Source organism: Carcharodon carcharias, chromosome 7 (assembly GCF_017639515.1).
Source record: "Carcharodon carcharias isolate sCarCar2 chromosome 7, sCarCar2.pri, whole genome shotgun sequence".
Lineage (NCBI taxonomy): Eukaryota > Metazoa > Chordata > Chondrichthyes > Lamniformes > Lamnidae > Carcharodon > Carcharodon carcharias.
Window position 1 is genome coordinate 105107189 of NC_054473.1, and position 14909 is coordinate 105122097.

Sequence of the window (14909 nt, forward strand, 5' to 3'; positions counted from 1 at the left end):
AAGGCCCTATACAGCTGCAGTGAAACTCCCCTGCTTTTATATTCCATTCTCCTTTCCCCATGTGCTTCCTCATGCATGTCCAAGTTTAACTTGATTTTGTGTCAGCCTTTCACGTGTAACTTTGCAAAAGTTTTCTATGTATGTGGCTGTGTGCATATGCTATCCTCCACCCTTCCCCTGCCAAGCATGCTGATTCATGCTGACTCACAATTCAATATGCATTAGGCACCCCTTGCCCCAGTGCCAACTCTTCATATCTGAGTCTTGGCAGGCTATTCGATTACAGAGTGCATCAACCACAAGTTCTCACTGAACAACCTTATGCATCCAGTTCCCAGTCAGAGCTTCTGGTTAGTGATGGGGAGTAGGAAACATGTCAAATCCCTTTTCCATTGAGGCTAAAAGCAAAACTGTTACTCAGATTCATGAATGGAACACAGATCCGGGATTGACCCGAGGCTTTAGTGGTCTTCACAGATCAGGTCTAAACTGGGAAAAATCTCCATTCACCCTGACAATCACCAATTCATCAGGAAAGAAGTGATTTCTTTTTCTAACCATCCATTTTGTAATATAGGAAAACATGAAAGTCACTATGTAAAAGGCAAGATCCCAAAAACAACAATGAACTAATGAGAGAATCTGCTTTCTTAGTGATGTTTCTTGAAGGATAAATGTTGGTTAGGATATCAGGAAGAATTCCCCTACTTTTTCTTGGAATAATGTCCTGGAATCTCTCAGAGTCACCTGAGAGGGTAGATGGGGTTTCAGTTCAACACTTCTTTTGGAAGACAGTACCTCCAACAGTGTTGCACTCTCCCTGTACTGCACTACAGCATCAGCCTGGATGATGAGCTCAAGTCTCTGTACTGGCACTTGCACCCACAACCTTCTGACTCAGAGATCAGAGAGCAGTGTAAAGCTTTGATTTCATGAAGGGCATCGAACAGAATAAATGAGTCAGGAGAAGTAACTGGGCTTAATGTGCATTTTATTCAGATAACTTCATGTACATAATAATGTATAATAATTAATTCAATGCAGTCAGCAATGCAGCACAGGATACCTTATCCATCTGTGCTAAGGTAAGATCTAAAACTAGATCTTAACAGCTGTGAGTTGCTATTCTAATTTTCTAACAAAAGTGAAACATTAGCAGCAGAATGTTATAGAGATTGGAGCTACCAAATGAAATGATGCACAAACTCAGCTAAATTAACACACTGTAGTAGCAGGCTGCCTGACAGTGACCGGTCATTAACCCTTGAACCAGCTAAACCATCCCTTTTCCCCACACACCCTTCATCCCACAAGCCCCCATCGCCCCCTCAACATTCCCCCACATAGCCCACCCCCACACATCTCTCCTCTACACCCCTCTCCACACACCCCTCTCCCACACCGCCATCCCACACACACCCCTCCTCCACACACCCCTCCTCCACACATCCCTCCCCTCCACTCCTCCTACCACACACCCCTTCCCCACATGCACCCTCCCACATAGACCCCTTCCCCACACACCCCTCCCCCAGACTCACCCTTCTACGCACACCCCTTCCCCACACAACCCTTCCCCCCCCACACACCCCTCCCCCACACACCCCTCCCCAGGACAGAATCTACTCAGTCCTGAAGACTGACACAAAAGGTTGCTTTTCCACATGGAGTCAGGAGTGCCACTGTGTAATGACCCTTGAACTAAAGGGTAGATGGGTCAACACTGCCCAAACCAGTGTTATGATTGCTGTGTGTGACTGTCACGGGTCATATTGCTGATCCCTCACCTCACACCAACACACAATCATGGCTATATGTGGCAACCAGCCCATCTGAGATTCTGGGATGTGGTCATGTGGCATGAGTGTATCCTCCCCTACTTTTCATCCTCTTTTTGTCACTCCCTGTCCCCTCTCCAGCCTAAGCACTTTCAACCACTTTCTCGGGATGGAGATTTGAGCTAAAGTGAGTGACGGTGATGGAGGACCAGGTATCCCAGTGTTCATAGTATTATTGAAAGCCTTTTGTTAAAACCAGCACATTCAGAGGAAGGTTCGAATTACAGTGATGAGTGGAGGAATAGCCAGAAAAAACAAGATGAAGCCCTGTAACTATTATTGGAGCCTGTCAATGTGGGAGAGAGGCCTGTATCTTCATCTCCCGTCTAAGTCAGTGATCTCCCATCTGAGAAAGCCTATCTGTGTTTTACAGACCATTCCAAAGAGGGTTAAATGGATGGCGAATGGACAGTGGGACGAGCTGGGTTTAAGGGCCAATTGCTGAGTAGTCATTTCCTTTTTGGGGGTTTAGTTGAGTTGTAAACTGTTCAGACTGAGAATAATTAAAGCTGGGAGAATCTAGGACACTGGGATCTCAGACAGTTGCTGGCAATCTTGGCAGTGCTAACCGTGATTGAGAGAGGGTGACTGTTCAGATCAGTCTCCAGGACACCATGTGTAGAGCTGGGTGGAATATTCACTTCAGCGCTGCCAGTAAACTGACAGATGTACATTGGCTACACCTCACATCGGGGAAAAGATATGTTAGGGGTACAGGGGGTGGATGTACAGGTGGAGAGATACAGGGGGGAGAGAGATTTGGGAGGAGAGAGATACGGGGAGAGAGATACAGGGGAGAGATGCGGGGGGATGCTGGAGGGAGAGAGATACCGTGGGAAGAGATGGGGATGAGAGAAATGGGGGCAAGATATGGAGAGAGAGATATGGCAGGGAGATAGACAAGGAGAGTGTTATGGGGGAGAGAGATACAGGGGGTGAGAGTTACAGGTGGGAGGGATATGAGGGAGGGATATAGGGGGACAGATATAGGGGGATAGATCTAGGAGGAGGGATGCAAGGGGGACAGACACTGGGGAGAGAGATAGGGGGGAGATGTATAGGAGGAGAGATATGGGGAGAGAGATATGGGAGGAGAGATACGGTGAGAGGTACAAGGGAAAAGATACAGGAAGAGATACAGGGGAGAGATATGGGGGAGTTAGAGGGGGAGAGATACAGGGGGAGCTATATGGGGGGAGATACAGATGGATATACACAGGGGGAGGGATACAAAGGGAGAGATACAGAGGGAGAGGTATGCAGGGGATACAAAGGAAGAGATATGGGGGCGACATGAACGGTAAGCATGGGAGAAATATGGGGGATATAAAGATGAGAACTAGAAGAGAGAGATTCATAAGCTGATATCAAATAGGGAAGAATGCAGATGGAAAGATGCAGTTTCCTAAGATTAGCAAAGGAACTACAGTTACATCATTGCCTCTTTTTATGAAAGGTTTCAAGAGAATCTGAGATCCTGGACAGTGGCCTAACTGATTCCAAACAGCTAATCTCTACCATCAACCTCGTTCTGAGTATCTCAATATCCACCCAAACAGTGTTGCCAGTGCTGGAGGGGATGAAGGAAGGTTGGGGGGGGTGGGGGGCGGTGGCGGTGGGGCAGGGGGGGAATCTTCCTTCTTAACATCCTTTCCAACAAAACTAAACAATAATGGAGGTGGAACAGTACAAAGTGACCCACATCATCACCCCTCACAACTAGACCAGTTCAGCTTCCAGCTCCTGCATCCAGACCAACTTCAGGCTCTAACTTGTTTGAGGTGAACAGGAGTGTTGGTGGGGGGTCAAGTTTTGGCCAAGCTTGGGGCCAAGCGGATGAAGATCACCCAGCTCTGTGTTAAATAAAACAGAGTTAAACTATGATCTATTAGGCACTCCCCACAACTCCCCCAACACCCTTCTTTGGTTCAATTTGTCAGGCTCCCACAGCTCTACTACTCCAATTCTCTTTAATAATTAACGTGCTTAAAATAGTCAACAAATATTCCTGGAAGTAACTGATTACAAAATACACAAAGGGTTCTCCGCTTGTGGGTGCTGGCTTCTTGTGAGGAAGGGGGTACTGTTTGTCCAATTAGGTCCGCAGCTCCTCACGTCCAACTCTCCCAGAAGGCTCCAAGTTATTTCCCATCCAAAGTACACCAGGCAGCTTAAGGAAGAAACAAAGGATTTCAATCAAACTGCAGCCAAGGAGGTTGTACTTAGCTCACACGATTCTAGATCAGAAATGCCACATCTCTATCCAGACATAACCTAATTATGCATTAAGAAACATCACTGCATAGTGTTGAGATCAGCGATACTGATCAGGAAGGTTTCTCAGTCTATCCACTGTCTATGTAAGTTAGCCAATCTCTGGGGCAGTAGTAAAGGTGCTATAGATAGTTTATGGAGCCCTGATCGACATAATAGGAAAAAGTTAACCAGGATGCTGAAACAATATCAGTGGCCAGTGACTCCTCCAGCAAGTGGATTGGGCCTGCAAAATTTCATGGTTGACCTGCCTGCACTCACTCTCTATGATTCATATCTCAACCCAGCAAGCCTGCAAATAATTTCTCTCCATAGAAGTAACCTCACTCTCCAATAAAGTACAATATCTCACCAAGTCTAAACTCACTCTCCCTCTCACTCTCCAATAAAGTATAATATCCCACCCAGTCTAAACTCACTCTCCCTCTCATTCTCCAATAAAGTACAATATCCAACCCAATCTAACTTCACGCTCCCTGTCACTCTCAAATAAAGTTTTATATCCCACCTAATCTAACCCCACGCTTCCTCTCACTCTCCAATACAGTACAAAATCCCACCCAGCCAAACCTCAGACTCCCTTTCATTCTCCAATATTTACAATATACCACCCAGTCAAACACCACTCTTCTTCTCACTCTCCAATAAAATAAAATATCCCACCCAGCCGATCATCACTCTCATTCTCATTCTCCAAAAAAGTACAATATCCCACCTACTCAAACCTCACTCTCCTTCTGATTCTCCAAGAAATTATAATATCCCACCCAGTCTAACCTCACTATCCGTCTCACTCTCCAACAAAGTACAATATCCCACCCAGTCGAAACCCACTCTCCCTCTCACTCTCCATAAAAGTGCAACATCTCACCTAGTCTAACCTCAATCTCTCTCTCACTGTCCAATAAAGTACAATATCCCACCCCATCCAACATCACTCTCGCTCTCACTCCCCAATAAAGTACAACATCCCATCCAGTCTAACCTCACACTCCCTCCCAATCTCCAATAAAGTAAAATATCCCACCCAGTCTAACCTCACTCTCCCTCTCACTTTCAAATAAAGTGTCATATGCCATCCAATCTGACCTCACGCTCCTCCTCACTCTCTAATAAAATGTAATATCCCACCCAGTCAAACTTCACTCTGCCTCTAACTCTCCAATAAAGTATAATATCCCAACCAGTCTAACCTCATTCTCCCTGTTAGTGTCCACTAAAGTCCAATATCCCAGCCAGTCTAACCCCACCCTCCCTCGCCCCCTCCAATAAAGTATAATATCTCACGCAGTCTAAACTCACTCTCACTCTCCAGTACAGTGTAATATCCCACCCAGTCTAACCTCACTCTCCCTCTCACTCTCAAATAAAGTGTATTATCCCACCCAGTCTAAACTCACTCTGCCTCCATCGAATTAAGTATAATATCCCAACCAGTCTAACCTTACTCTCCCTATCATTCCCCAATAAGGTACAATATTCCTGCTAGTCTAACCGTTTTCTACCTCTCACTCTCCAATAAGTGCAATATCCCACCCAGTCTAACCTCACTCTCTCTCTCACTCACCAATAAAGTGTAATATCACATCCAGTCAAACCTCACTCACCCCCTCACTCTCCAATAAAGTACAATATCCCACCCATTCTAACCCTCTCACCCTCTCACGCTCCAATAAAGTGTAAAATCCCATCCAGCTTAAGCTCACTCTCCCTCTCACTCTCCAATAAAGTATAATAACCCACAGTCTAACCTCACTCTCCCTCTCCAATAAAGAAAAATATCCCATGCAGTCTAACCTCACTCTCCCAATTACTCTCCAATAATGTATAATAACCCACCCAGTCAAACCACACCCTCCCTCTCACTCTCCGATGATGTAAAATATCCCACACAGTCTAACCTCACTCTCACTCTCAAATACAGTGTAATTTACCACCCAGTCTAACCTCACTCTCCCTTACACTCTCCAATAAAGTGCAATGTCCCACCCAGTCTAACCTCACTCTCCCTCTCCATCTCAAATAAAGTACAATATCTCACCTAGTCAAACCTCACTTTCCCTCTCATTCTCCAATAAAGTATAATATCCCATCCAGTCTAACCGCACTCTTCTTCTCACTCTCCAGTAAAGTGTAATATCCCATCCAGACTAACCTCACTCTCCCTCTCACTCTCCAATAAAGTAAAATATCCCACCCAGTCTAACCTCACTCTCCCTCACCCTCTCCAATAAAGCGTAATAACTCATCCAGTCTAATCTCACTCTCCCCCTCACTCTCCAATAAAGTGTGCAATATCCCACCCAGTCGAACCTCACTCTCCCTCTCACTCTCCACTAAAGTATAATATCCCACCCACTCTAACCTCACTTGCCCACTCACTCTCCAATAAGGTATACTAACCCACCCAGTCAAACCTCATTCTCCCTCTCACTCTCCAACAAAGTATAATATCCCAAACATTCTAACCCTCTCTCCCTCTCACTCTCCAATAAAGTATAATATCCCACACAGTCTAATGCCACTCTCCCTCTCATTCTCCAAAAAAGTGTAATATCCCACTCAGTCTAACACCACTCTCCATCTCACTCTCTAATAAAGTGTAATATCCCACCTAGTCTAACCTCACTCTGCTTCTAACTCTCAAATAAAGTATAATATCCCAACCAGTCTAACGTTGCTCTCCGTGTCATTCGACAAGAAAGTACAATGATCCTCCTAGTCTAATTCCTTCTCCCTCTCACTTTCCAATAAAGTATAATATCCCACACAGTCTAAGTTCACACTCCCGTTCACTCTCAAGTAAAGTGTAATATCCCACGCAGTCTAACCTCACTCTCGCACTCACTATCCAATAAGGTGTAATCATCCACACAGTCTAAACTCAGTCTCCCTCTCACTCTCCAATAAAGTAGAATATCCCACCCAGTCTAAATTCACTCCTACTCTCACTCTCCGATAAAGTACAATATCCCAACCAGTCTAAGGTCGCTCTCCCTGTCATTCTCCAAGAAAGTACAATGATCCTCCTAGTCTAACCCTTTTCTTTCTCTCACTCTCCAATAAAGTATAATATCCCACCCAATCTAACCTCATTCTCCCTCTAACTCTCAAATATAGTGTAATTTCCCACCCAGTCTAACCTCATTCTCCCTTTTATTCTCCAATAAAGTGTAATGTCCCACCGAGTCTAACCTCACTCTCCCTCTCTCTCTCCAATAAAGTATAATATCCTACACAGTCTAATGCAACTCTCCCTCTCACTCTCCAATAAACTGTCATATCCCACACGGTCTAACCTCACTCTCCATTCACTCTCCAATGAGTTGTTATATCCCACCCACAATCTCACTCTCAAATAAAGTGGTATGTCCCACCTAGTCAAACCTCACTCTCCCTCTCACACTCCAAAAAGTATAATATCCCACCCAGTCTAACCTCACTCTCTGTCTCACTCTCCAATAAAGTACAATATCCCACCCAGTCCCACCTCCCTCTCGCTCTCACTCTCACTCCCCAATAAAATACAATATCCCACGCAGTCTAAACTCACACTCCCTCTCACTGTCCAATATAGTATAATATCCCACCCAGGCTGACCCCACTCTCCTTCTCACTCTCAAATTATGTGTTATATCCCACCAAGTCTAACCCCACTCTTCCACTCACTGTCCAAAAAAGTACAAAATCCCACACAGCTGAACCTCACTTTCCCTCTCATTCTCCAATAAAGAACAATATCCCACCCAGTCAAACCTCACTCTCCCTCTCATTCTCCAATAAATTATAATATCCCACCCAGTCGAACACCACTCTCCCTCTCACTCTCCTAGAAAGTATAATATCCCTCCCAGTCTAACACCACTCTCCCTCTCACTCTCCAAAAAAGTTTAATATACTGACCAGTCTAACATCACTCTCCCTCTTACTCGCATGTGTTACATCCCACCCATTCTAACCTCACTTTCCCTCTCACTCTCCAATAAAGTATAATATCCCTCCCAGTCTAACCTCACTCTCCATCTCACTTTCCAATAAGGTACAATATCCCACACAGTCCAAACTCACTCTCCCTCTCACTCCCCAATAAAGTACAATATCCCACCCAGTCTAACCTCACACTCACTCTCACTCTCCAACATAGTATAATATCACACCCAGTCTAAGATCACTCTCCCTCTCAGTCTCATATAAAGCGTTATATCCCATCCAGTCTAACCTCACTATCTCCCTCGCTCTCCAATAAAGTGTAATATCCCGCCCAGTCAAACCTCACTCTCCCTCTCACTCCAATAATGTATAATATCCCAGCCAGTCTAACTTCATTCTCCCTCTCAATCTCCAATAAAATATAATATCCCACCCAGTCTAACCCAACTGTTCCTCTCACTCTCCAATAAAATATAATATCCCAAAGATTGTAACCGCACTCTCCCTCTCATTGTCCAATAAAGTACATTGTCACACCCAGTCCAACCTCACTATGGCTCTCATTGTCCAATTAAGTTTAATATCACAGCCAGTCAAAACTAACTCTCCCTTTCACTCTCCAATAAAGTATAATATCCCACCCAGTCTAACCTCACTCTCCCTTTCACTCTCCAATAAAGTGTAATTTCCCACCCAGCTTAATCTCACTCTCCCTATCATTCTCCAACAAAGTACAATATTCCGCCCAGTCTAACCCCATTCTCCCTCTCACTCTCCAATAAAGTATAATATCCCACACAGTCTAACCTCACTCTCCTATTCACTCTCCAATGAATTGTTATATCCCACCCAGTATAACCCCCCTCTTCCTCTCCAATAAAGTACAATATTCCACCCCGTCCAAACTCACTCTCCCCCTCGCTCTCCAAAAAAAGTATAATAACCCACTCAGTCTAAACTCACTTAGCCTCTAACTCTCCATTAAAGTATAATATCCCACCAGTCTTACCTCGCGCTCACTCTCATTCTCCAATAAAGTATAATGTCCCGCCTTGTCAAACCTCACTCTCCCTTTCACTCTCCAATAAGGTGTAATTTCCAACCCAGTTTAATCTAACTCTCCCTATCATTCTCCAATAAAGTACAATATTCAGCCCAGTCGAACCCCACTCTCCTTCTCAGTCTCCAATAAAATATAATATCCCACACAGTCTAACCTCACTCTCCCATTCACTCTCCAATGAATTGTTATAGCCCACCCAGTCTAACCCTCCTCTTCCTCTCTAATAAAGTATAATATCCTACCCTGTAAACATCACTCTCCCTGTCTTTCTCCAATAAAGTACAATATTCCACACAGTCTAACCCCACCCTCCCTCCCACCCTCCAATAAAGTGTAATATCCCAACCAGTCAAACCTCACTTTCCCTCTCACTCTCCAATAAAGTACAATGTCCCACATAGTCCAACATCACTCTCCCTCTCACTCCCCAATAAAGTACAATAACCCACCCAGTCTAACCTCACACTCCCTCTCACTCTCCAATATAGTTTACAATGCCACCCAGTTAAACCTCACTCTCCTCTCTCTCCCCAAACAAGTATAATGACCAGTCTAACCTCACTCTGCCTCTAACACTCCAATAAAGTATAATATCCCAACAAGTCTAACCTCACTCTACCTTTCATTCTCCAGTAAAGTATCTTGCAAAACCCCGTCCAACCTCACTCTACCTTTCATTCTCCAGTAAAGTGTGATTTCCCACACAGTCTAATCTAACTCTCACTTTCATTCTCCAATAAAGTACAATATTCCACCCAGTCTAAACCCACACTCCCCCTCACTCCCCAATAAAGTATAATATCCCACAAGTCTAACCTCACTGTCCCATTCAATCTCCAACGAATTATTAGATCCCACCCAATCTAACCTCCTGCTTCACTCCAATAAAGTATAATATCCCACACAGAGTAAGCTCACTCTCCTTCTCATCCTCCAATAAAGTATAATGTCCCATCCAGTCTAACTTCACTCTCCATCTCACTCTCCAATAAAGTACAATATTCCACCCAGTCTAACCGCACCCTCCCTCTCACCCACCAATAAAGTGTAATATCCCAACCAGTCAAACCTCACTCTCCCTCTCACTCTCCAATAAAGTACAATATCCCATACAGTCCAACCTCACTCTCCCTCTCACTCCCCAATAAAGTACAATATCCCACCCAGTCTAACCTCACACTCCCTCTCGCTCTCCAATATAGTATACTATGCCACCCAGTCAAACCTCACTCTCCTCTCTCTCCCCAAACAAGTATAATGACCCACCCAGTCTAACCTCACTCTGCCTCTAACAGTCCAATAAAGTATAATATCTCAACAAGTCTAACCTCACTCTACCTTTCATTCCCCAGTAAAGTTTCTTGCGAAACCCTGTCTAACCTCACTCTACCTTTCATTCTCCAATAAAGTGTGATTTCTCACACAGTCTAATCTAACTCTCCCTATCATACTCCAATAAAGTACAATATTCCAACCAGTTTAAACCCACACTCCCCCTCACTCTCCAATAAAATATAATATCCCACACAGTCTAACCTCACTCTCCCATTCACTCTCCAACGAATTGTTTGATCCCACCCAGTCTAACCTCCCACTTCACTCCAATAAAGTATAATATCCTACACAGAGTAAGCTCACTCTCTCTCTCACCCTCCAATAAAGTATAATGTCCCACCCAGTCTAACCTCACTCTCCATCTCACTCCCCAATAAAGTACAATATCCCACCCAGTCTAACCTCACACTCACTCTCACTCCCCAACATAGTATAATATCCCACCCAGTCTAAGATCACTCTCCCTCTCAGTCTCAAATAAAGTGTTATATCCCATCCAGTCTAACCTCACTATCTCCCTTGCTCTCCAATAAAGTGTAATATCCCGCCCAGTCAAACCTCACTCTCCTTCTCACTCCAATAATGTATAATATCCCACCAAGTCTAACCCAATTATTCTTCTCACTCTCCAATAAAGTATAATATCCCAAAGATCGTAACCTCACTCTCCCTATCATTGTCCAATAAAGTACAATGTCACACCCAGTCCAACCTCACTATGGCTCTCATTGTCCAATTAAGTATAATATCACAGCCAGTCAAAACTACCTCTCCCTCTCACTCTCCAATAAGGTATAATATCCCATCCAGTCTAATCTCACTCTCGCTATCATTCTCCAACAAAATACAATATTCTGCCCAGTCTAACCCCATTCTCCCTCTCACTCTCCAATAAAGTATAATATCCCACACAGTCTAACCTCACTCTCCCATTCACTCTCCAATGAAGTGTTATATCCCACCCAGTCTAACCCCCGTCTTCCTCACTAAATAAAGCACAATGTTCCACCCAGTCCAAACTCACTCTCCCTCTCACTCTCCAAATAGTATAATAACCCTCTCAGTCTAAACTCACTTAGCCTCTAACTCTCCATTAAAGTATAATATCCCACCAGTCTTACCTCACTCTCACTCTCATTCTCCAATAAAGTGTAATGTCCCACCTTGTCGAACCACACTCTCCCTCTCATTCTCCAATGAAGTGTAATATCGCACCCAGTCTAACCTCACGCTCCCTCTCACTCTCCTAGAAAGTATAATATCCCTCCCAGTCTAACACCACTCTCCCTCTCACTCTCCAAAAAAGTTTAATATCCTGTCCAGTCCAACATCACTCTCCCTCTCACTCGCAAGTGTTACATCCCACCCATTCTAACATCACTCTCCCTCTCACTCTTCAATAAAGTATAATATCCCTCCCAGTCTAAACTCACTCTCCCTCTCACTCTCCTAAAAAGTATAATATCCCACCCAGTCTAACCTCACCCTCCCTCTCACTCTCAAGTGTTACCTCCCACACAGTCTAACCCCACTCTTCCTCTCACTCTCCTATAAAGTGTAATATCTTACACAGTCTAACTTCATTTTCCCTCTCCTTCTGCAATAAACAATAATATCTCACCCAGTCTAACCTCACTCTCCCTCTCACACTATAATAAAGTGGAATATCCCACCCAGTCCAACCACACTCTCCCTCTCATTCTCCAATAAAGTATAATATCCCACCCAGTCTAACCTCACTCTCCCTCTCACTCTCCTAGAAAGTATAATATCCCTCCCAGTCTAACACCACTCTCCCTCTCACTCTCCAAAAAAGTTTAATATCCTGACCAGTCTAACATCACTCTCCCTCTTACTTACAAGTGTTACATCCCACCCATTCTAACCTCACTTTCCCTCTCACTCTCCAATAAAGTATAATATCCCACCCAGTCTGACCTCACTCTCCCTCTCCTTCTCCAATAAAATATAACATCCAACCCAGTCTAAACTCAATCTCCCTCTGACTCTGCTGTAAAGTATAAAATCCCACTCACGCTATCCTCACTCTCCCGCTCACTCTCCAGTAAAGTATCATATCCCACCCAGTCTAACCTCACTTGTGCTCTCTCTCTGGAATAGAATATAATATCCCTCCCAGTCTAACCCCACCCTCCCTCTGCCTCTCTAATAAAGTACAATATCCCATGAAGCTTAACCTCAGTCACCCTCCCTCACAATCTCAAATGTTACCTCCCACCCAGTCTAACCCCACTCTTCCTCTCACTCTCCAATAACTTGCAATATCCCTCCCAGCCAAACCTTACTCTTCCTCTCATTCTCCAATAAAGTACAATATCCCACCCCGTCGAGCCTCACTCCCCCTCTCATTCTCCAATAAAGTATAGTATCCCACCCAGTCTAACCTCACTCTACCTCTCCTTCTGCAATAAAGTATAATATCTCAGCCAGTCTAACCTCACTCTCCCTCTCACTCTATAATAAAGTGTAATATCCCAACCAGTCCAACCACACTCTCACTCTCACTCTCCTAGAAAGTATAATATCCCCCCCAGTCTAACACCACTCTCCCTCTCACTCTCCAAAAAAGTTTAATATCCTGTCCAGTCTAACTTCACTCTCCCTCTCACTCGCAAGTGTTACATCCCACCCATTCGAACCCCACTCTCCCTCTAACTCTCATTCTCCAATGAGGTATAATATCCTTTCCAGTCTAACCGCACTCTCCCTCTCACTCTCCAATAAAGTATAATATCCCTCCCAGTCTAACCTCACTCTCCCTCTCACTCTCCTAAAAAGTATAATATCCCGCCCAGTCTAACCTCACCCTACCTCTCACTCTCCAATAAAATATAATATCCTACCCAGTCTAACCTCAATCTCCCTCTGACTCTGCTGTAAAGTATAAAATCGCACCCATGCTATCCTCACTCCACCGCTCACTCTCTAATAAAGTATAATATCCCACACAGTCTAACCTCACTTTTGCTCTCTCTCTCGAATAAAATATAATATCCCTCCCAGTCTAACCCCACGCTCCCTCTGCCTCTCCAATAAAGTGCAATATCCTATGAAGACTTACCTCAGTCAATCTCTCACTCTCCAATAAAGTATAATATCCAACGCAGTCTAAGGCCACTCTCCCTCTCCCTCCCACCCAGTCTAACCCCACTCTCCCTCTCACTCTCCAATAAAGTGTAATATCCTACCCAGTCTAACTTCACTCTCCCCCTCACTCTCCAATAAAGTATAATATCCCACCCAGTCTATCCTCTCTCTCCCTTCACCTCTCCAATCAAGTATATTATCACACCCAGTCTAACGTCACTTTCCCTCTCCTTCTCAAATGAAGTATAATATCCCACCCAGTCTAACCTCACTCTACCTCTCCTTCTCTAATAAAGTATAATATCCCACCCAGTCTAACCTCACTCTCCCTCTCATTCTCCAATGAAGTATTATATCCCACCTAGTCGAACCTCAGACTCCCTCTCATTCTCCAGTAAAGTATAATATCCCACATAGTCTAACCTCCCTCTCCCTCTCACTCTCCAATAAATATATTATCACACCCAGTGTAACCTCACTTTCCCTCTCCTTCTCCAATAAAGTACAATGTCCCACCCAGTCTAACCTCACTCTACCTCTCCTTCTCCAGTAAACGATAATTTCTCACCCAGTTTAACTTCACTCTCTCTCTCACTCTATAATGAAGTTTAATATCCCACCCAGCCCAACCGCAATCTCCCTCTCATTCTCCAATAAAGTAGAATATCCCACCCAGTATAACCTCTCTCTCCCTCTACCTCTCCAATCAAGTATGTTATCACACCCAGTCTAACCTCACTTTCCCTCTCCTTCTCCAATAAAGTATAATATCCCACCCAGCCGAACATTACTCTCCCACTCATTCTCCAATAAAGTGTAATATCCCACCCAGTCCAACCACACTCTCACTCTCATTCTCCAATAAAGTATAATATCCCACCCTGTCTAACCTTACTCTCTCTCTCCCTCTACAATAAAATATAATATCCTACCCAGCCTATCCTCATTCTCCATCAGACCCTTCTGTAAAGTATAAAATCCCACCCATGCTATCCTCACTCCCCCGCTCACTCTCCAATAAAGTATAATATCCCACCCAGTCTAACCTCACCTTTGCTCACTCTCTCCAATAAAATATAATAACCGTCCTATTCTGACCCCACCCTCCCTCTGCCTCTCCATTAAAGTACAATATCCCATGCAGCCTTACCTCAGTCTCCCTCTCACTCTCCAATAAAGTAGAACATCCCACCCAGTCTAACCTCACTTTCCCGCTCTCATCCAATTAAACATAATATGCCACCCAGCCTAACCCCACGCTCCCTCTCACGCTCAAGTTAAGTGTTACATCCCAACCAGTCTAACACCACTCTACCTCTCACTCTCTAATAAAGTGCAATATCCTTCCTAGCAGAACCTCA

General features: G+C 44.4%; 1 protein-coding gene across 1 annotated transcript in view; it reads right to left on the reverse strand.

Annotated features, from left to right (window-relative positions):
* Positions 1–3851: 3851 nt before the first annotated feature.
* The window catches only part of necab2 (N-terminal EF-hand calcium binding protein 2), a 255472-nt gene continuing 244414 nt past the window's right edge, over positions 3852–14909 (reverse strand). The window contains exon 13 of the mRNA XM_041192422.1: positions 3852–4008. Within this exon, the coding sequence (XP_041048356.1) occupies positions 3980–4008 (29 nt within the window). The 3' untranslated portion in view covers positions 3852–3979. The remainder of the gene's footprint in view (positions 4009–14909) is intronic.